This window comes from Cheilinus undulatus, linkage group 7, assembly GCF_018320785.1.
Source record: "Cheilinus undulatus linkage group 7, ASM1832078v1, whole genome shotgun sequence".
NCBI classification, from domain to species: domain Eukaryota; kingdom Metazoa; phylum Chordata; class Actinopteri; order Labriformes; family Labridae; genus Cheilinus; species Cheilinus undulatus.
In genome coordinates this window covers 18,869,935-18,893,633 of record NC_054871.1, presented here as the reverse complement: position 1 = coordinate 18,893,633, position 23,699 = coordinate 18,869,935, and the positions used below count along the sequence as shown (strand labels likewise).

The 23,699-nt window shown below is 37.4% G+C and overlaps 1 protein-coding gene across 5 annotated transcripts in view; it reads left to right on the top strand.

The window, feature by feature from the left end:
* dazap1 (DAZ associated protein 1) overlaps positions 1 to 23,699 on the top strand; it is a 39,574-nt gene that overhangs the window by 3,990 nt on the left and 11,885 nt on the right. For 2 of the 5 annotated variants that reach the window (XM_041792351.1, XM_041792355.1), the window contains exons 1-7: positions 12,085 to 12,217; positions 13,410 to 13,450; positions 15,968 to 16,134; positions 16,685 to 16,750; positions 17,805 to 17,912; positions 18,146 to 18,194; positions 23,490 to 23,572. In XM_041792351.1, the coding sequence (XP_041648285.1) occupies positions 12,186 to 12,217; positions 13,410 to 13,450; positions 15,968 to 16,134; positions 16,685 to 16,750; positions 17,805 to 17,912; positions 18,146 to 18,194; positions 23,490 to 23,572 (546 nt within the window). In that variant the 5' untranslated portion in view covers positions 12,085 to 12,185. Of the gene's footprint in view, positions 1 to 1,720; positions 1,818 to 3,551; positions 3,657 to 12,084; positions 12,218 to 13,409; positions 13,451 to 15,967; positions 16,135 to 16,684; positions 16,751 to 17,804; positions 17,913 to 18,145; positions 18,195 to 23,489; positions 23,573 to 23,699 lie in introns of those variants that run through there. The other 3 variants (XM_041792356.1, XM_041792357.1, XM_041792352.1) reach the window with 3 other exon arrangements.

The following is a 23,699-nucleotide window of genomic DNA, read 5'->3' as shown; positions in this document are numbered from 1 at the left end:
TTTTCAAGGTAAATATCATCCTCTCCATTGACAAACATTGTATTTTGTTCCAGAAATGTGACGGATACATTTGAAGCAGCATTATTTTTTGTCTAGTGAGCTATTCAAAGACAAAATGACCATGGTTTTATGGATCACCTCCCTCCAAAATCTCTGAATTTCAACCAGTCCAAAATACAATGTATACATTTTCCTTAAACATAAACTGTAACTGATTCTAGACGACTGTGCCCAGTCACCATCCTCTCATAAGCACTGGGTTGTGAAGGTAATGTGCTAAACTTTAACAGCTAAAACACGTTACTCAAGGCTCCATCTAAGCTCTATACGGTCTGGAAACTGTTTTTGTCCAAACGCATCCAAGGGTGCTGCCCTAGAGTTTATTTATTTATTTATTCATTTTTATGTTCATTTTTTCTCTCTTTTGTAATTTTAAGAAACAAACCCTGTTAAAATTTATTTTGCTGTTTGTTTGTTCATCTAACTTTGCCATCTAATATCTAATAGTAACCTTTATTTGTGTTTTTATGGTGGAGTATCTAATACTATTATAGTTGTATTCTTTAAGGAGAAACTCATGGAAATAATGTGGTGATATTATTGTACCATAATTAAACAGTAATGGTAATGAGCATTATTAAATCTAAAATGTGTGGGGGATATTTCTGTTGTATTTAGGCACTTTAACAGGGGTTTTTAAAAGTCTGTATCAGCCAGTTATACTGAAGAAGATGTGAGCCAGTGTTGGCTGTTATTGTTTAAGCCTCCTCACCACTGGAGCTGCCTGTCAACAGGCAACTGCTTGGGCCCCCATGCCAGCAGTGGGCCCCTCACAGCTGGCAAACTTTTAACCACAGCAGTCACTCAAAATGTGTAAAGTTTGCAGTGACAGTAGGAACCTCCCCAGGGCCTCGTCTGACAACACTCATACCACAGTGAATGACTGACTAATGCTAGTCTAGCCTTCACTCTGGGGGAGAGACACCTGAACACAACTTCTGCTAGCATCATTTCATGGTGGTTGTTTTTGTTAACTTTAAGGTTCTCTATATTTATATTTTAAAATGACTTGGTTTTTGATATTCTTGTAGAATATTTATAACGTAATGGTGATGAATGCTAGTGTCAGAGGCCCTCTGTGAATTTGTACCTCCAACAGACTCGAGTAACACCACTGCTCCTTGTAGTGTTACGTTCAAAATTGTTTCTAAGACAAACATCCATGCACACGTTTGGATATTTAGGTTTTATTTCTCTACCAATCTCTTTAAATATTTAACCATAGTTCATTAGTTGATTCAGCCATGAAAACAATCCATTTTACAGTACTCCTAGCCAGGCCTGCCCAGAAATGACTGGGCCCCTCATAAACTCAAAATTATAGTGCTCTTCTTGGATCTGGTTTAATAATATCAATGCATTAGGGAAGCACAATGTTACCTATACAAGTAATCAATAACACCTAACCTTACATAAACACCTTCTAGTTTTTCAGAATAACTTGGCTTTGAATGTATTAATTAGCATTTTTTATCCATGGTTGGGTGTCCTTCTATAATCAAACACCACGATGTTTCTTCCTTAGTACTGAACAAACAATAAGCTCTCTGTTCACCCTGCCTCTTTGTTACTCGCATGTTTATCTCAGTGTTTCAATAGTTACTTTTTTACATGACCTGTGCCATCACATGCTCCTTCTCTCTTTTCCCTCTCTTTTAAGCATCATGCTGCCGTCTTCAGCGTCCCTCCATCGTTGTGCTTTAACTAAAGGTAAAGTCCGGCAACCAGAGTCAAAGGGCAGAAGACTTCCTCCACAGGTCAGCCTGATAATGCCTCGTTTTATCACCAGTCAGTTCAGAGTTCTCTTTACATGCATTTGTTTCACTAGGAAAAGTTAAGGCAGTGAAACAAACGGACAAACATCTTGGACTGAATCATCAGAAGTGAAATTGAAATAAAAAACCTTGTGTAATGATAAAGAAAACTACAGTGGAGGCTTAGGTAAAAACTGAAAAACATCTTCGCAGTCCCACATACTGTAGCGATAATTACTGAGCAACTTTACATGCATGAAATCCACATCTTTTTCTATTCCAGTGTAGATTGAATTTAATACAAGGACACCCTTTTCTACTTTATAAGGGATTGGTTTGGTGATCACTGGAACCAGTTCTTATTTAAAAAGTAAAACATAGTAAAACCCAATGTTGTGGTCATAAGTAGCTTATCCTCCTGCAGTAGCATGAGCTGGATGGCAAAAATAGTGATAGCCATATCTCAAAAGTTACAGAAACCACATGAATAAATAATAAAACATGAATTCTTGAAGACATCAGTATCCTGCCCTTTAAACTTGTTTTCTTCACCATAAGTCAGGTCTGAAAAACAATTCATCTTTAGTAGATTTTGTAAATAAAACAGAGGCCTAAATAAGAATTGGAAAACAGGATAAATGATGTACAAAACAAAAAAAAATATTGTAATGAAACATGAAAATAAAATCAATAACATAAAAAAATAAGTAAAGAAGATATGAAGTGAAAGATTATGACTGTTGAGGACTTTTTGGGCATGTTTGGGCCAAAAATTGAGGCTGCAGGAAGGCGTAGAGGAGGATTGACACAATCCTAGTCATGCTCTGAATGTCTTTGCATATTACCAGGGACATAGGAAAATAATATGTTGAAGAAATAACAATATCTACATCTTTAGGGAGGAGTCAGGGGCTGATGTGGCGAAGGTGTCACCAGATGCCTTCCAAAAAATAAAGAATATTTTTAAATGATTCAATTGTACATTTTCCCCATTTTTATGAAAATGTACATCCATAAAATCTGTTAAAAGTAAAATAGAAACATGATAATTTTGTTAGTTTTACGTTAAAATCAAAGAAATGTTTAAAAAGATCAATTTTAATGTAAGTTTGCTCACAGCTGTGTTTAAAGATACCTCAACCACCTTCAGGTATGGTGGGGTTCCTGGTCTCTTGCACCCTTCTTTCGGCGGGTGCGGGCTGAGAGTGAAGTTTGAGAACCCCTGGCCTAGTGTACCGTCCTGGCGGGTAGTAGTGTTGCCATGAGCACCTGACTGTGCTGCGGGTGTCCCAAAGGCCTGAAAACTGAAGGCAGTCTTCGGACATGTCACCAGGGGTGAAAAGGCCCAGGCAAAAAGAATCCGGTCAAGCTTGACCTTGGCTACAGAGTGACACATATATGTGTTGACATGTGTTGAGCTCAACTCTGGCCAAACCCCCCTTGAGCCCTAGGTCATGGCACTTTGTGCCCTACATGCCTAAAACTTATGCACATGACTGTATAGAAAGTATCATCCATACGTAAAGCAATTCAAAGTGCTTTACAGTAAAGAACGTATGTATAACATTTGCACAAAAATGTAAAAAAAGACATTGATAAACAAAATATGCTTGAATATAGTATGAAAAAGAAAGAGTCAGAGTTACAGCAGATATCAAAAATAAGGCATGAAAAGACACACATATCCTTTAAAGGCTTTTTCTTTTTGATTTGGGGACTGAATTGTCACAGATTCACGTCTCCATTGGACCAAGCTTGGACTGATCTGATAGCTGGAGAGGTGCCAGTTCACTTCCTGAGTACTGCCAGGGTAGAAAGGTGCTGAACCACGCAGTCACTCAGGTGCCGTCCACTCTCTATCTTTCCATTAGCGCATGTCCATAAGAGCTTGATTGTGCATATTTGTTTTAGACTATATTTGTGTAGCATGTTCACTGACAATATTAAAAATAAATTTCCCCCAGAGGGATTAAAAATTATTTCTTCCTCTTCTTCTAAAATCTGCAATTCAATATAATCTTTACCTGCTAAAATAACATCATGTTTTTCTTTAAATGTAACTCTGTTATTTATGTTTAGATGAATATTTACAATAGAATTGTAATCGATGAAAGCAATTGATCTATTTTATGAATCAGAGATTAAGTGAAAAGGGATGTGTGATAACTATAAGGAAAAATATTTGCCTTCACTATTGAAAACATAACATTTTTCTGTATAAAGACACCTGTTAGAAATGTTTTTTGTACATGTGTTTAAATGTAAAGACCTTGTTTTTTAAGCGTGATAAATTGGATCTCACATCTCCTGGAGCATTATTCAGATACAGATTACAGTAGTAACTGGTGCAGGAACCCGTGTTAACCAAAGCAGATCAGACCAGTGGTAAATGGAGCCTCTGAGCTAGTTAATGGACCCATACTGAAAAACTTTTCTTTGTTGTATTTTCCTGGTTTACTGCAGGGTTGCTGTTCAGGATACGACAGGAAGAGGGTGCTGTGTTTTTTCCTCAAAGTCACTTGAGCTAAGGCTTTACAAACAACTAGGTGCAGATAGCAGAGAGTGGCTTTATATTTTTAGCTGTGTCAGATGAATAATGCAAAATTGACTTACATTACACTCCTCACAGACTGTAGTGTTATTAATCTGTCTGAAGGTCGACTATCTTGGTATCCACACAGAAATCTGTCTACATCTGACAGTTAAGTACATCAAATCAGTGATTTGAGAAAACAGTACCAGTGTCCCTTTGAGAGATTTTTGATACATTTTCTCTGAAACACTAAAAACTCTCCTTTTTGATAGCTTTGCTTTGTCTACAAACATCAATTTGACTAACATGTTCTTGCTGGCGCTGTTGTCTGGTGTAATTTTGTTGTTTATTTTCCATTCTGGGTCTGCTTTGTGTTGTATTGCTCTGTTACCGTGCATGTGTGTTTCATTGTGGCCTCAAAATCAAAAAGATTAGCTTTAAGTCCAAGCTGGTCTGAGAGACAAAATAGTTCATCAGTATTGTATTGCATATGGTGTCTTGTCAATAAGACAAATTAACACAAAACAGTGAATATACTGGCTAGAGGATGTGAGGTAGTCGAACCTTTAAGCCCTTAAACAATGGAAAAACTATAGCAGCTAATATGGTAAACAGACATCACTATTCTTCTATTTCAATTCTTATTTAAACCTACAAAAAACTAAGGCAGAATTGTAAATATTTGACTTTGCAAATCTCTTTAAATCATTGGACTACTTTGGACCGCTACTACCTACCTAACCATGTTTTTTCCCAAGATAAAAAAGATTTTTTTAAAAAGTTGATACCTTGAGACAATCACCAAAATGTACTTTTTATCTCTGCAAAATGAAGTCAAAGACTATAGGTATACCCACCTAGGGTTCTATACATCTTAGGCCTATAGGCATCATTTTGTTTCCAGGCACATTTTGAAACTTACTGAAAAAAGCTCCATGATTCACTTTTAGGTCCTGACCCACCAGTTTACAACAATTGCTCTAAATTATACTAAACAAACAGAGAGAAATGTAAAGACCTGTTGTCAAGGGTCAACTTTGATTAGCACACCGAGTGTTTTTAGGTCAACAAATATCTTTTAGAAGTCCCTGCCAGTAAAAAGCCAACCTGAAAGGGTTTTCTGCTGTGATGCAGACTTCTTAGTTCCAGTAATGACGGATATGAATGGCTTTTCCACCCTTACACAACATTTTTTCACTAAATCTGACAGAGCTTGAATGTAGGTATTGTTGAACCTTCAAGAACCATCGAGCCATTCAATCCATAAAACATCAGTAAAAGGATGTGAAACTATTGAAATGTCTATTTTTCTAACACAATATGAGTTTCCTCCACCAGAGAGGCACTCTTTTATCCTACATATGAAATTCTGCCGTTGTTTTTTTCATTAAAAATGTAACTTTCATAATAGATGGATAATGACGTATCAATAAAAAGTAAAGTAAGAAAACAGTCATTTGCAACCACAGATTATACACACTTTTAAAGAATCAAATATCTTAACATAGCAAGTATTTTTTTCAACTAATTTTTTTTATAAGTGTGAAATAATAAGGAAAATAAGAGCTTATTTTGCTGAGTGACTTCAATGGCATTAATAGACAATGGTGTTGGATACACAAATCTTATTGGTCAGCTATTGGAGTCCTGTCCAGCGTTCATTCTGCTCTTATAGCCTGCTCACTTTATATTCTATCTTCATCTCTTCATTAATGAAGGGATAATCATTATCTATGCTTTAACGTTTATTGCATCGCTCTCAACCTGGGGTCCAGGCCCCCTCAGGAGGGGTGCAAGGCTTGTGCTCTAAGCTTGTCAAAATTAGGTTTGCACATATGAACTAAAATCATCAGAAAACACTTAAGTAGTTTTTAAAAAACTCTTTTAGAAAGAAGATCTTTAAAGTTTTCATTCTTAGGTGGGGGGTCAGCTTTTCTTAGATACAAGTACAAGGGGGGCTCAGAGGAAAAAGGCTGAACCACTGGTTTATTGTGTACATAATATTTTGATGGTATCGTTGGCAGGCCTGCCCAAAGAATTGGCTGGGCCCCTGAAAACCCCAGAGAATGGGCCCTCAGTTGTGATGTATTGCTGGTATCAGTGCATGTGTGCTGGCTCAGTAGCATTGGTGCTAGCATCCTGGCTAACAGTTACTTCATTTTAGAGCTGAAAAGTGTCAAACTGTTATTGGGTTCTGATGTTAGAATTATTTATTATTGCTACTTTTTAACCCCTTTCAACACTTTATCCGCCCATTATTGCCACTTCTAGTTACCACTATTACCCCCGCGCATTTTTTCCCCCTTGTAACTGATTTTTGCAGCTTTTTGATGATTTTATCCCTCTTATGCCACTCAAGATCTATTTGTGCCACATTTTGCTGTATATTTATATATTTTTACCACTTTACCACTTTAACACTTCAAACCAACTTTTGTCTATTTGTACTCTCTTTTGCCACTTTTTCGATAAATTAAACTAATTTTTTTCACTTTCCTCCTTTTTGCAACTTTTACCCCCTTTTGCCACTTTCCCGTTGCCATTTCTTTTTGCCCCATGTAACATATTTTTTTCTGTTTTTCACTATTTTTTTTTACCACTTTAAACCCATGTTGCCACTTTTCACCCATTTTTGCAGCTTTTCACACATTTTTTTTACCGCTTTGGAACCATTAGTGATGCTGTTTTACCACTTTTAACTTTTTACCCTTTTTGCCACTGTTATCCCATTTTTGCCACTTTGTTTTGCCTTTTTTCACATTTATTTAATTATATTCAATTAAAGTTGTCTCAGTTTCTTCTACTTTATTTTCTGGCATCCTGACATTTGTGCACATCATGGCTTTGCTATAAAGTCAGACATTACTTTCCTTATGGTTTAGTTTAGTGTGCCTTTCCACATTGTTAACATTACCAAAAAAAAGGTAATTCTGTTTTAAGAAAAGGGGTTTGCAGTTGGAAAAATGCTATATTGTACTGCCGATTCATAGATTAACTTTACAGTGGACTGTAATTTTGCAAACCTCCATGGGTCCCAGAAAGCTCTCCCCTTTATCCCTGCTCATGGGTGGCCTTGATGGTTGGTTGAGGTGAATAAAATTTAAACTTTATACTTTTTATTTCATAAAAAAGATAATCTTACATTTTGTTTATAATGTTTTTCTGAGTTAAAATGACTGTGGAATGAAATGTATGTAAATTATTTTCCTCTCTACTCTGAAATACCATGAAATCTAAAAGCTCCTTAGAAGTAAAGCATTAGCAGTGTGTTGAGGAAATGTCACAGTGAAACTGAAAATTACGTTCACTTTTAACATTCATTTTTTCGGTCTACACTGTATTTCTTGACCTATACTGCCATAAGAAAAGCATGTGGAAGATGTTTTGTTGTCTATCTGTAAATACTACTTTGAATCTGCAGACTGTTAACATGAGTGCAGTTTAACACACGTTGTGTTTAGCAGAACACTCGGCTGCAGTCGCTCATGTAGTCACAGACTATTTTTAAAAGTGAATTGATGGGTATTGTGCCTGAAAGGTGTTATTTAGGTACATTATGTGTCACCTCTGTCACTTATATTTCATATCTTAAATGTCAGCGTTCAATGCTTGTCATTTCACTTGTGTTATTTTATTTCTCAAAGCCAAGTGGTAGAAGGCAAGGAGCCCTGTCAGCTTTGTTTTTGCTACAGAAGACTTGAGGGTTGATTGCATGTTTGAAATACAGGGGCACCTTGAGTTCTGAAAACTTTAATGCTCAAACAGCCCTTAAGTCTTGTCTTAATATTGCTACAAAATAAAAAAATGAAGTAACTTAATAATTCAGCTGACATTTGATCAAAGGTGCTTCAGTTTTTCACTTATTTATTTTATGTATTTATATGATGGGTATGCATCCCAAAAGACAAGTTTAATTACATTAAAGGGATCAAAATGTGGATGTAAATTTGGGTGTAACATTTTATGGCAACAATTTTCTCAGTGCTGATGCCAAATGTGATAGCTGTTATTGTGGAGAGCTTTGTTTTTTCTACATATAGAAAGCTACAGCTGTCAAAGCTGGCATCGTACACAATCAGATGATCAAAGATGCCCAAAAAGCTGATAATGAGTAGGTTTTAAGCTGTGAATAACAGTGTCATCAGCATAGGAATGAAAAGCAGCACTTATAAAAAGAAACATGATTTAAATGTAAGTAATATCAGGCCTACAACCAAACCATGTGTGACTCCCTTTTAACTTTATGTTCCCCTTAAATTTCACCATCTGACGGTCTAATCTAGCTCTTGCTATGAGTTAGCCAACTAACCACAAATGTGCGTGGTTGAGAAACTCTTAAACTGTTACACTTTTAATTCAGGTATTGTAATCAACAATATAAAATGGCCTGACAAAAACTATGAGCAGAGAGAGACAGCACCAAGCACTTTCACTGAACCTTATTTTCAGACTGAAATTGGAAATCTATAAGTATGCTTTCTTTAAGTCAGAGGCATCAAGGGCCACTCAGAAAAATACAGTCCCCTCCAAAGTTATTGGAACTGTGGGCCCAAATCCTTAAATTTTGCTGTAGATTAAAACATTTTGGTTTGACATCAAAAGATGAATATGAGACAATAGATCGACATTTCAGCTTTTATTTTCAGGTGTTTACGTCTTGATCTGATACACCACTTTGAAGATATCATTATTTGTTTGAACCCACCCATTTTTCATGTGAGCAAAAGTACTGGAACATGTGTCTGACAGGTGTGTTTTGTTTTCCTAGGTGTGTCCTATTACATTGATTATTCACACAATAAATAGCCCTGAATGTCTACACTCAGTTTCAGATTTGGGTTTTGCCTGTGCAGACTGTATTTATAGTTAGAGGTGTAAACAATACAAAAACCAGAGAGCTGTCTGCGTGAAAAACAAGCGATTCAGAAGCTGAGAGAAAATGTAAAATCAATCAGAGCCATTTTACAAACATTGGCCATAGCCAGGACAACCATTAGGAATGTCCTGAGAAGAAAGAAAGCACTGGTGTACTCAGTAACAGGTGTGAATGGTTAGACCAAGGAAAACATCAGCCGTTGATGACAGAAACATTGTGAGAGCTGTAAAGAAAGACCCTAAAACAACTGTTAGTGTTATCAACAACAACCTCCAGAGGGAAAGAGTGAAGGTATCACCATCTACTGTTCACAGAAGACTTCATGAACAAAAGTACAGAGGCACCAGAATATGCAAACCACTCATTAGCAAGAACAATAGGAAGACCAGGCTGGAATATGCCTGAAAGTACAAAGATGAGACTCAAAAATTCTGGGAGAAAGTTTTATGAGCTGATGAGACAAAGATGAACCTTTATCAAAGTGATGGAAAGGCTAGAGTTTGCAGAAAGAAAAGATCTGTTCATGATCTCAAACATACAAGCTCATCAGTGAAACACAGTGGAGGTAATGTCATGGTTTAGGCTTGCATGGCTTCTTCTGGGACGGGCTCATTAATCTTCATCGATGATGTAACTCATGATAGTAGCCGAAATGAACTTAGAAGTCTGCAGAAACATTTTGTCTGCCAATTTGAAGAAAGATGCAACCAAACTGATTGTGATATCCTTCATCATGCAGCAAGATAATGACCTAAAACACAACCCAAACAACAAAGGAGTTCATCAGGGGCAAGGAGTGGAAGGTTTTAGACTGGCCAAGTCAATCTCCAGACTTAATCCCCATAGAGCACGCATTTTACCTGCTAAAGAGGAAACTGAAGGGAGTAAACCCCCCAAATCAAACAGCAACTGAAAGAGGCTGCAGTGAAAGCCTGGAAAAGCATCACAAACGAAGAATACAAAAGTTTGGCGATGTCAGTTGGCCACAGGCTTGACGCAGTTACTGCAAGAAAATGATTTGCAATTAAATATAAAGTCTTGTTCACTTTAATCTATTTTAAGTCTCTGTGCTTTAATACTTTTGCTCACCTAAAAATGTGGTGTTCCATTACAAATAAAGCTATATCCTAAGTTGTGTATCAGATCAAGACGTAAATACCTGGAAATAAAAGCTGAAATGTTGCTCTATTGTCAAAACCAAATGTTTTAAGTCTACAGCGAAAATAGAGGAATTGGGCCAACCGTTCTAATACTTTTGGAGGGGACTGTATAAGGATGACCTGGCCATATATCATACAAATATAGCTTACCTTTAGTGTTTAATTGTGAATAAAACCAGTCCAATGCAGGTTAAGATATGCTCACTTAATTGGGAAAAAAAAACCTGCCGTAATTACAGCTTTTAATTCATGGCTTTTGTAATTGGACCTTGAGACAGCGCCAAAGATGGAGCAAACGAGTGCCAGTCTGCTGCTATTTACTGCCGTAATCCTTTGGCCATTACTCATCGGGGTGTCATGAATCGATACATCTTTATTATTTTGGTTGTCAACATGTTTACTGTTTACATTGTTGTTTTTATATAGTCATAAAAAATATGCCAGCGAATTCATCTTGTCAAAATGTTTGTTTACTGAGTAACACAGCAGTGCTACCAAGAGTTGAAACAGTACAATAATGTTAAGCCCTAGCTTCATGCTCTAATACAGGCCATATTTCATTTAAGTAAAAAATTAAAAATGGTCCAACAGCTACATTAGGCTCTCGGCCATATTTTAGATGCCTCTGCTCTGAGTGGAATAGGTGGCAAAAGAGCCTGACTCCTTCAGTTGGATGTGACACCAATTTGACAATTGCCTTTTTGGTTTTTGGTTCAGACTATGTAGTTAAGATCTTATGCTTTTTAGATTAACAGTTTAAACCAAGATTAACACTCATTTGTCCAAAACATGAATACCTGATGATGGGGCCGTCAGTGATATCCCTTGATATCCCCCTCCTTTGTGCATTAAAGTTAGTTTTAAAAACAGCTGGCAAACTTTATAGGATTGTTGCTGCTTGAGGATTGTTAGAGCAATATGATTTGGAAATCAGATCTTGGAGCAGATAGAGGAGAAAATGAGGACCATTCATGCTGCTGTAATCTTTTAGTCTTTATTTATCAGGACATTATGAATCCAGATATTGTTAATATCAGATATGGAAAAAGTAAAAGTACAGTTACGCTGGTTAAAACATATTTCAGAAGTAAAAGTACTGATCAAAAAATGTACTAAAAAAGTACAAGTACCCCAAAACCCTACTCAGTTACAGTAGTTTGAATAAGTATGATTAGTTACTTTCCACCCTGGTTATTATTTTTGTTGTCAATATGTTTACCATTTTCTTGGTAACAGCAGCATTGCCTAGTGTCAAATGTAAAAAATAAAACAGTTTAACAGAAGCCACATATTAGATCATTTTTAAAATTTGCTGCTGGCCAATTAAAAATGGACCATGGTCGGTTATTGGCCCCTGAGCCAAGGTTTGGACACCCTTGTACTAAGCTAAAATCAGCTGCCACTTTGGATATTTCAGCAGTGTTTCTTGTCTTAGGAGGGGTTTCTACTTTTATATCATTAAATGCTCTTATCATCCATCAGTTATTGTTAAATGGGGTTTGTCTTAAAAAGGCTTTCGCTATAAGCTTTCATCTGTTAGGAAAGCCAAGTGTACGAAATTAAAAGACCCCAGGGTTTAAAGCATTTTGCTGCCCCCTGGGTAAGATAAAAATAGTGGATATAGTGCAGACTGGTTAAGTGTAATGTTCCTTTAAAGGCCGCTGCCCCCCTGCAGCGTCGTCATTGCGCAGAACAGTTTGAACCAAAAAGCGGAGTGACCTTCCTCCGCTCTCAGTCTGAGAGGGGCAGCACTGAAGCAATAAGCCGGTCACAGCTCCTACAGCCCCCCTTTAGCCTCAGAAATGAACAACAACTTAGTCGGAGATGAAGTCGGGTAAGCTCTATTTAAGAAACCCTTTCATGCGAACATTAAAAACTGTGGACTGTACTGTAACTTGTAGTGAGCGTGCTGTCTTGTCAAGCTGTCATTTGACAGCTAACGTTAGCTAGTAAGCTAAGCTAGCTTTACTAAGTAAGCCAGATCGCTAGCCCGGGGAAAGACGGTCAAAAAAGTGAATGTAATAATCTAAGTAGCTCAGTAATCACTGTTAGTGTTTCCGGAGAAATGTGTCATGTTTGTCTGAAGTGCTGACACTTGGCTTGTTAACGATATAATTGAAGTGTAGTTACTTATTTCAGTGCTGTTCTCAGTTAGCTCGGAGCAACTCGGCTAGCTTGGTTAGCGCTTGCCAGCGAAGCGAAAGTCTCCTCTCAGACTTCGCCAGAGCGAGGACATTTAGCGGGCACTGCTGGTGGATGGAGCATCCTCGTCTCCACTAGCCCTTCATCATTTCACAGCAGTCCCATGCTGATAAGTCACAAATTATTGGAATCATTAGCTTATTTGATAATAGTGCGTCCTTTACTGCAGCTGAACTTCCACTTTAACATCCCGCATCAGAGTTGAGCAGCCCGCGTACAGCTCTCCTCTCCTCCGCTCCTCTCTGGCAGCAGGATACTCCTGCTTTCACTGTTGTATGCTCAAGTCGATGTTAGTCAGTTGCTGCCGCAGCTTTCAGATTCAAATCGGCAGCCCAGTGTTGGGTTAGCTTGCTAAACGCCATGGCTCTGTCCCTGGGTAACTTACGTGGCAGGAGGTTCATAAAAGCTCGTTATTGTAGAGGCCATTGTATTCAGTGTTAAAGGAACAAACTGACATCCAAGATCAAGACTGGATCTAACATGACTCACATAAAACAGGAGCATTTTATCTGGAGCTGTGTATATCTCCCTAAGCTACACCAGCTTTGGTATTAGCGTTGCCTCATGTTGTGTAATATTTGTGTACTTGGCTGTTTAGTCAGCTGTAGCGTTGTTATGCCTCTGAAACTGTGCCTGCAGTATTCTCCACCATTACATCTGTGTTTTCTGTCTTTCTATGTGTGTGGACTGGCAGGCTTTCTCTATGCTCGATTTCATGTATAATGTGTGTGACTTATTCATGATGCTTTTGAAACAGCTAGGCATTTACTCTGTCCCAGTGCAATGATGTATGACTGATATGGGCATTTATCTTCTCTTTTCAGTAAACTTTTTGTGGGAGGATTGGACTGGAGTACTACACAAGGTAAGTCACATTGACTTTTAAAGGCTCAGGGACTTCATGGTCTTTATGGTGCTGCTCTGATGTAGGCGCAGGACTGCAGGAGCTTGTAGGAAGTCTTCTTATGGATGTCTTGTTTAAGTGGGTATGATTGTCAGGCCGTATAAAGCTATTGATTTCATTGAATGTTGTCCTGAATGGGACAGTAGGTGCTGTCATTCAGTACTTTAAAAATATGCTGTGTGATATGCTCACTGAGAGTACAATTACATCAAGTGTCGTCTTATAAATGGTTTTTGTTCATGTATTATGTATTTCATCAAGTGCTTGCACAACTGTGTTATTCCAGAATTATTTACTAAGCACATTTCAGATGATTGTTTTTGTTAAATAGAAAGGAAGATTTTGGAATAACATTATTCAAAAATAATATAAGATGCAGAGAGCGTATAATCACATTACACATAATAAGTATGTAATTCCAGATAATATCCACAGTATGTTAATGTTGAATGGTGACAGGGTATCAACTGGACAGTATTAACACATTGATATTCAGGTATTAGCTGTCTAAATATGATAGTTAGAAAACCCACATGTCCAATGGCAGTTGATAGAAATGTGTCTCAATGCAGTGCCATAGCGCTGCAGAAAAACACAAGTGGTAAAGCTGTTGTGTGCATATTTGAGGTCTGTAGATTGCATTCTATTCATGAAAATATCCCATGAAGTGTCTCTCAGAGGGTTTTGTAAGAGCCTACTTGTAACCTCTGCTCACCTTAATTGATGCATTTTTCTTGTGTTCAGGATGTGTCGTAATTTTTGCTATCCTCTCTCTTTTTGCATTGTGTCATCCACTGCTTCTAAATCTGAAAGAAAACGCCATACACGCTTATTGTTTGTCTACAGCTGCACTTCAAGAGCCACAATATTCACCAGAATAGTTTATGACCAAAAGACATAAAAGAAACAAGTCCGCCAGGATAAGAATATCTTTTTCTTTCCTGGACACTCTGCTGTGATTATTCTGTATGTCCATATATATCTATGCATTTTGTTTTAGTGCAGTGCCAGTGTCAACATAAAGAGTTCTCTTAACTGTGAGGTTAGACTCTCATTTACCTGAGACAGTTTAAATCATATGGTTCAAATCATTTCAAATGTTGTTCTCTGAGTTTGCGATTTGTTTTAACTGCATGTTTATATCTTGATGTTACTGTAAATGAGCTGAACTTCTTTGATTTTCAGGCTTTAGTAAAGATTAATGATGAAAATGACAACAATGAAGTCTCAGTAGTCAAGCAGCACATCTACATGAACCAAATATTATTTTTTTTGTCCTCATTTTGCAAAGTCAACATCCATATATCGTTACCATGATGACTGTCCATCATCGTTGCTATTTGCATGCAGCCTCATAGACTATGCTTACCGCAGCTTCTAGACTGTTGGCTAGAAGATTGACGGAGAGAGCTAACCGTAAACCGGCAAGAATACTGTGGTTGAACCCTGGTTTTGCTAAATCTTTCTAATATGCTTTACCCATGTCACCAGAATGCTTCTTAAATCAGATAATTTGCATATCCCTCTCATTAAGATTCAAAAAATTTAAGTCTGGAATAATTGAACTTAATGTGTATGTAAATTCTTCGCTAGCTTAGTTGTCACTGCTGGAAATAGAATTATGACATTAACGTTCAAAGTCAAACCCAATCCCTGATTACAGAATAATTAAATCAGGAATAATTAAACACAAACAGTGTTGTCTTCATTATAAAGTCTACATCAGGTGTGTGTATACAACATCCACTCAGACCAGCTCAGAGATGGTCTAGTTTGTCTGAAGGCCTTTTCTGTCTCTTGCTCGGTTGGTTATTGTGTAACCCCACACAAGGGCTGTGTTAAGAGCGCTGTTAACATTAAGATCTGAACCACAACTCTATAACTCTGAGCCTGTTTCTGTGGCGATGCCTCAGGGCTTCCCAGCGATGAGAAAAGCAATTACGATAACTGGCTCCAAAGTGAGTCCTCGTTTGTTCAAACTTGCACTCCCAGCTACTGTGGGCATGTGCGGGCGTCACAGTAGTAGGGTGTACATTTGCTGCTGTGAAACATGACAGTAGGTCAAGGCCTTGTTTGCTCTTTAGGAGTGTTTATATGCGACTTGAGTGTGTTTGCACTGTTTTGTGTTTTAGAGTGAAACCATTGATACAATTCCACATAATCAGTCATAAGCCAAATCAAGGGGACTGAATAACTAGCTGTGCTCTCTTTGTCTTTAATTGTGCGGGTCTTGTGCTTTTTCCCTCCTGATTCAGTCCCAGTAAAAGATTAAGTCCAGGTTGAAGTACTGAAAATACTTTCTAAGGATCGTTTATCAAAATGAAAGCCGGAGTTGTCTAAATCACGGCTAGTCTCCTTTGTTTTCTGAAGGCAAATAGGCTGAGTTATATCTAGGATCATACTTTCACATTTTCTGTGTTTGTTTGTTCATGGTGATGAAGCAGCGCTGTTATGTTATTTCTTTGTTTCTCTTCTCAGAGACACTGAGAAACTACTTCTCACAGTATGGGGAAGTAGTAGATTGTGTCATCATGAAGGACAAAACTACAAATCAGTCGCGAGGCTTTGGCTTTGTCAAATTCAAAGACCCCAATTGTGTACGGACGGTGCTAGAGACAAAGCCGCACAATCTTGATGGGAGAAATGTGAGTATTTGAAATCAAAAGAGCAGATTGTCAAATCAGCCTGAGCAATCAGCCTGCATTTTGTGTGAACAATGTGAAAAACCTCATCCTGTGTTTCATCATACAAAGGAAGCTATTCAAGGAGAAGAACAGTCTGGCTTTTTGGTTGTACCTGCTTGCAGACATTTGTACAGATGATGCACATTTTTTTTTTGGCTTTAGTAACCCAACAAGACTTACCTGTTTGAAGCCAAATGAGCAAAATTGGCAGTTAAACCTGGATTTCTCAGAGATGGCTGTTAATCTGGCTTTAACCTCTGCATTAATGCTTTAATGCAGTCAGTGTCCCGTGAATGACGTAAAGCCCCTTTTTTTCTGTTAACCAAGGCGGAAAGGGGCATAAAATTTTATTGGCCTCATTCTTAAATTAATGTGTGTCACAACATATGCTGCTCTGTAGTGGGGGGTGAGTCAATACACCATAGTGGATTCAGTGAGGAACATCTGAAGGTGCCTTTAATTTGGTCTGAATGTCAAACCTTTTCTCTTTCTCTCTTTTTATTGCTGTCAGATTGACCCGAAGCCGTGCACTCCCAGGGGGATGCAGCCTGAAAAGTCTCGAACCAAGGAAGGCTGGGTAAAACGAATTTTTTTTTTTTTTTTAACTGGGGGAGGCTAGAATAGGACGTCAATGTCTCCATCTTCACACAATGACTTTGACCTACATCTCATTTTCAGATTTTTCTTGTAAAAGGATTTCTTTTTATGCTTTCATACCTTTGAGAATTGCTGAAATTAGTTTGGAGTCTTGATAAATCACAGAAGCATCTTTTTTTTTTATCAAGGGACTTCAATCACATCAGCAGATATCATGTTCAGCTTAAATGGACAAGCTGCTAAAGTAACACCTTCCAATTGTAACTACAAATCATTTTAATAAAGCTTTATTTTTACACTCATTTCTTAATCATGTTTTTAATTGTGGAGCAACTTTATGGATTTTGATTATTTACATGAACTTTATAAGGTGACATGTTATTTTTCTCTCTTCTCTGTAGAAAGATATGGCAAAAATAAGAAGCTGTAGATATGCTAGTGTTATGCAGATAATTGCTTTCAGCTGTAAATTTTATGAAAGCCAGAAATCTCTGCCCCAACTTGGGTAATTGGTTAGTCAGTCAACAATCCTATCAAGCCACTGCAGATCTATTAGAGTCATTTTGTCCCTTTGGAAGGCGACAGCTTTATTTATTGCTTGTGCTTCATGAAATGTGTTTTGTCTCCAATTTGGCTAAAGCATGGATGTAAGCAGGACCTTATGTGTTGCTACTGGTATGCCCTTTTCGCTGATTCCCAAGTTATAAAGCTTCTACTGAATGTTTTACAAACAAAGCAGAAGATGTAATCGTTAAAAACACAGTCGTCGTAAGCAGCCTCTAGCATTTACAGCATGAGTGCAGTGCACAGGCATGAAGTGCTGAGTGAGGTAGAGAGTAAGTGGAGGAAGTTGTGCTCTCTGATCTGTGGAGACTAGTGTTTGCATTGACATGACATGTTAAGAATTATACCCCAGGGCAGGAGGAGAACCTAATTTCTTCTGCACTGTCTGAATAGATGATGGCTAACTGGCTTCCTCCCAGAGTGATCCTTTAACAGACATTGAAATCCATACACTCCCTGTTTTCTTTCAGAAGGGCAGCAAAGCCGATAGCAATAAATCAAAGAAGATATTTGTAGGTGGAATCCCCCATAACTGCGGCGAGCCTGAACTCAGGGACTATTTCAATAGATTCGGAGTGGTGAGTATTGCCAAGTGCATAATACAAGTCAGTTCATATCGTTATTAAAAATGCTTGAATGGATGTGACATTGAACAGGGTCAATTCTACAGTAGGAAATTATAAATTTATTGAGATGGCTTTGGACTATTAATTATTATTTGATCAAATTGTGTTAGAATATTTAATTGGACTATGAAAGGACCCTGCCTGGTAACTAAATGGAACTACTGTTTCCCTTTGTCCCATTCAAGGTCACAGAGGTGGTAATGATCTATGATGCGGAGAAGCAGAGGCCCCGAGGTAAAAGCTGATCCCGTTTTTTCTCTCCCCTCTCCATACCTTACCATCTTAAATCTCATGACAAACTATTCTGGCCCAAAGAGAAAAAAAGCCTATTAAGACAGATAATTTAAATACAACACTGTACAACACACACAATGAAACATGTTACATAAAACCTCATTCCAAGTCAGCAGAATGTGAGAAATAATTTGCTGTTTCTTGAGATTTGATGAAAAATTCTCCCCTGTAAAATAGATGAAATATTAAACAGGCAACTCAAGTGTACAGATAATTTGCTCAATGGTTTGTGTCATTAGGTGAAATAAAACAGAACTAATAGCACCTTAAAACCCCTCACCAGCCTTTGTCACATGCTCAGATGGGACTTTTTTTTTTTTTCCAAGAAATAGCAGCCACTGATTAGGACTGATGCAGTGTCCTTCATGACCTTGTTCCAAGGTGCAGGTCTTTTCAATTGACACATTTCCACTCAGTCAAATATAATAACTCCAGGAAAAAAATGTCCTTTCGGCACTCTTAGGCAGAGAAAGAAAAGCCTATATCTTAAAGGCCTTTAGACAAGAACATTGGGTAAGCCATTGACCGGATTTGACCTCAGTGGGTCTTTATCAGGGTGGATATGGAAAAATGGTCCCTTGGGTTTTCTTGTTAGGGTGATTATCAGGACTACACTAAAAATTAGCAATCCCCCATTAACTGTGCACAGCGGTACAGTGTTATGAATTTTATGAAGCCTCTGAGAAATATTTTTCTAATTCATACAGCTTAGTGAGACATAATGGTCTGATTTAGGATGTCTCTAGTTTTAAATCCACTTGAAGCAGTCGTGTCTTAGAAGCTATAAACAGTTTTCTCATTTAAACATAGAAAGAGTTAGCTAGTTGTTAACTTGTAGAAAGCAAAATCTGTACAGTGTTTGTATGGGAAACAGACTTAAGTTTAAAACTGACTTGAAAATATTGATAATATTTAAAGTGCAAATCCATCCTAATACTAAACTAATGAGGATGGCAACAACAGCTGGTATGCAAAAGATATTTAGCTCCTCTCTGCTGTTTGGTTTGTTCCTAACACTGTACATACTGACCACATGTGATAGAGATGCTGCACTGAATCAAATCAGTTATGGTGGTAAATTAAAAGGGACTGCAGTTATCTTATTTTGATAAACGGTTGTGTTAGTTTTACTAAAACATTAAAAAAACATGAATTGACTGGTTGTAATTGCTAATTTTTAGTTGTGAACAGCCAAGGGACAGCAAATGTTAATTAGATTTAAGCTTACCCTGGTACAATGCATCAAATGGCAACATTCATGTTTAATATTTTACGTGGTCCCTTTAAAAATAAAATACTCTTAGAAATAAATGTAATTGCAGCATGTAACTCAGCCCCCTGTCATCTAAATAAGACATCTGTCCCATTCTTTTTTTCACAATATGATATGGATCATGTACCAGAGAAAGATTTTGACCCTGTATAAACCAGTTTTTAACAGCCTTGCATAGACAGTTTTGGTGTGTCTCTTTAAATGCAGGAGCTCCTTCTTACCCTGCTCTGCTCTTCGGTGGTCGAAGATACCAGGAGGAGCACAGATTACAGACAGACTGTTTAATTTCATTTTTCCAGACTCAGGTCAACCATGGACAAAAGACTTGGTTGGCAGATACTAATGATTATATTGTTAAAAATGCTTCCACTGAATAGCAGCACCAGTCCAGTCAGACTTGAAACAGTTTGTGTTTCTCTTTCTTAGACTTTCTTACACTCGTTTTGCACTGGTTGTATATCATATTGGAGAAAAGCATCTGCTAAATTAAACTGTCTAATTAATTTGTTAAGCACTGTATGTTTGTGTTTGTTTATTATCTATTTCAGACAGGCAGTTGTTATATATATAAAATGTATGCATATTATTTATACCACGATTCAAAAGCTGTAAACCAAGGGGAACCACTGTAAATAGATCAAGCCCTAATATTCTCTCTCCTTGAGAAACTAAAACTTATGGCAAAGTTACAAAGCAAAAGAAATGACTAACTTAAGAAAAGAAGGCAGGTTGTAGGAAAGTAGGTGCTCCAAAAAATCCAGTACTTCATCACAGCATGTAACTAGCACATTGAGCACAGTTTGCGCATCTTTGGGGCGGGGGGGGGGGGGGTTGTCCTTCAAAGAGGCTGGTTGCAGCCACAGTAAAGGTGAATCTTACATTATTATCACAAGAACAATAGAATCCTTCAGAAATCAGGTCTGGAAAAGCTATTCTTTAGCTAAAACTCCTCTATTTGTTTTCTTCTAAAACAAGAGGAAAGACCGTAAAGCAGAGGTGGGCAACTTGTAATCCCAGCGCCACACATGGCCCTTCCTCAATCCTTGTGGAGTGCATTTGAATTTAAGATTTCAATATCGAAAACCTGAAGAAACATGACAAAACCTGCCACGGAGAATATACCTTAATTGCCAGTTTAACATTGTGCAGAAAGATCAAATGCATTTCACCGTAAGAAAAATGGAAATATTTCTAAAGGAACATTGGTTTCTGGTGTATATAAATTTTTTTGCAAGAAATAAGTAGATGCACAGAAACTTGTTGAATTACTTATTGTAAAACTGAATGAAAGTAAAAAATATTTTAACAACCAGTAAAAACTCTGTTCCGTCTCATTAATTTAAGCACTATTTGCATATGGGTTTAAAATACAAATGCTGGTATCAGTTATCATGTTGAAAGCTAAATATTTATTCAAGATTTGTTATTATAATACTCTAATTAAGAGTGCCTTACAGTTTGTGAGGATGAAATTCATGTGGCCCTCCTGGTTACCAGAATTGCCCACCCTGACGTTAAAGTCTCAGATGATTTCGTCTGCTTAATTTAAATGAGTTGTGAGTTTCTGACACTTTTAGCATAGACAGCCTTACTGGAATCTGACCCCACACCACCAGCAGAGTTAGTGTCAGACTCTGCCCGCTGACTTACAGTCACAGCTGTTACATCTGCATTTGTCCTACATAGCAATAATGCAGCGGCAACTGACACACAGCATGTATTACTGCTCCCATTCATTCTCTGTTGGGAGAATCCCAGAATAGTTTGTCATTGGAATTTAACATGATGTGTTGCACCAGTAACAACCATAACATAATCTTTGATAGTATAAATAGTTTGTTCTTACTAAAACCGTTTTAGTAACAAGTTTTCTTTACACTGATTTAGTCCTAATGGTATTTGTAATTTATTGGTTTAGTATGTGTTTTCCCATATGTAGAAAGTTAAGTATTTTTGTAAGTAAGCCCTTTCTATTTTTCTTTCTTCTGTCCCCCTTTTTCCTGTGAATGGTTTGAATGTGATTAACAGTGTCTCTTAAGATTTGTCTTTTCTCCTTTAGGTTACTGTGCATTAACTGGTAGCACAGAGGTACAGGCCAAATGTAAAAACACCCATTTTTTTATTTACTTGATCCGAATGGAGTGTGTACAAAGTGCATCAAATCGTGAAGTAAGCTTAGGTTTACGTACTCCTTAAAACAGGAAAACGACAGTTTTTGAGGATTTTCTTACAGCTTAAGTAAATACTTATTTAGTAGCAGTCAACGCTTTTATTCTTACACTGTTGTGTTTGAAGGCAATTGTTCTCAAAGGGTGCTGATTTCTAAATTTTAGATACTATGCAAGTTAAAAAAATCCCGTATTTCTAGGGATTGTTCATGTGATTACATCAGTACCCCAAAGATAGACTATCATATTTTGTCTATCTGTGTGAAATGATTGTTTGATTACTGTTTTAGAAGAATTAAACACTTTTAGCAAAGGCAAAAAGGCAGCTGAACTTATGATTAGAAATATTAATGACTATTTCAAGTAAATTTTAGATGGGACTTCACCTCAAATTGAAGCCCTTTTTGATTTCATCTGTTTTTGTTTCATGTAAGTCTCTTAACTTCTCATATCAGTATTAATTATATTGTCATCAAATAATTTAGTCAAGAAATAACTTATCAGAAAACAAGAAGGCACAAAGAAATTTCAAAGAAGCAAGCAAAAAAAATAATTAAGCTGGAAAAAGTCCTTTAACAATGATATAACTATCCATGTGGTTGCATAATTGTTTAAGGATTTTACATCGTTTCTCATCCCCATAATTAGATGTTTGAGTTGTTATTAATTAGAAGTTTTTATTTATTATCATTCCAGCTAACTTTTTTTCATCAAAAGTTGTTTTCAAGTAACAAGTCTTAAAATTTCCTTCTGGTGTATTATGAAGACATGTTGGAATAACCAAGATATGTCAAACTGTTAAATGTGTTGACCTGGATTTAAATTTAGATTAGGGATAGGTCATTGACGGATGTTATTAATAACGATAGATCACTAGGCTGGGGAACACTTGGCAGGGTACGAGAGGTCTCTAAAACTTGGTTGTCTCTTAGGATGTTTAATTGGATTCAGGTTAGGTCCCAAGGTAGATGTGTGTGCACAACCCAGTTCTGCCATAGTGTAGTGTGAATCAGATTGGAAGTAGATCACTGCAGCACAGCGCTTGCTCTGAAAACTTCTGTTACAGATTGTTGGAAGAAAGTTTACTGACTAGTTGGCATGAACATTTGATAAACTTTGTGTATCTCCCATGAAAGCTCTTGATCAGAATCAACAGTTCCCCTTTTAAGAAACCAGTTGTGGCCTATATCTCTGTGTTACCTTTGTGAGCAATATTTTAATTGTCCATTTTAGGCTTATCCTGGCTGACTCAAAAGTAAAACACTGAAATTGGGAAAGCTTGGAGAAAGCTTTAGGCATTCTACAGTTTGTGTTTCTCCATGTTTTTGTGATGCATTAACAATGGCTGCTGCGAGTGTGTGCTCCACAGCAAAATACCAAGGGACAGATCAAGGTGGGGTTTGGATGAAACGGCATAAAGTGACAAAATGTTGCTTTGATTGGCATGTTAAAATGTAAGCGGGTGGAAGGTGGACTTAATTGAACTTCTCAATGTGACATTTCACATGAATTCAAATGCTGCACTCATCAGTCGTCATGTTTAGCAGTTAAGCAGTCCTGTGTTGTTATCTTCACTAAATTTTTCACTGCACAGTAAAGAAAAAAGTTTCCTTCAATCCCCCAGGCTTTAGTCTTGGATTTGTGTTGTTCTCCGAGTCTGCGACATCATCCGAACCCCAGGAGCCTCTTGCTCAGTCTTGACGGATCCTCACTCTGCTGAAGCCCAATACTGTTCTTCATCTTGTGTTGTCACAACCCCCCTGCTACCTTGATTCACTCTTGGTCGTTGGCTAGGTTTTGGATTTATTACTTTCGAGGCCGAACAATCAGTGGACCAGGCTGTCAACATGCATTTTCACGACATCATGGGCAAAAAAGTGTGTAGTTGTAGTTTTATTTTACCCTTAAGACCAAACGGAGGCTTGGGCGACACAGTGAGAGGTATACTATGATGCTTATTTAACAGGTAGGCCAAATTAAACTGACTTCCGCATCATGTATCAA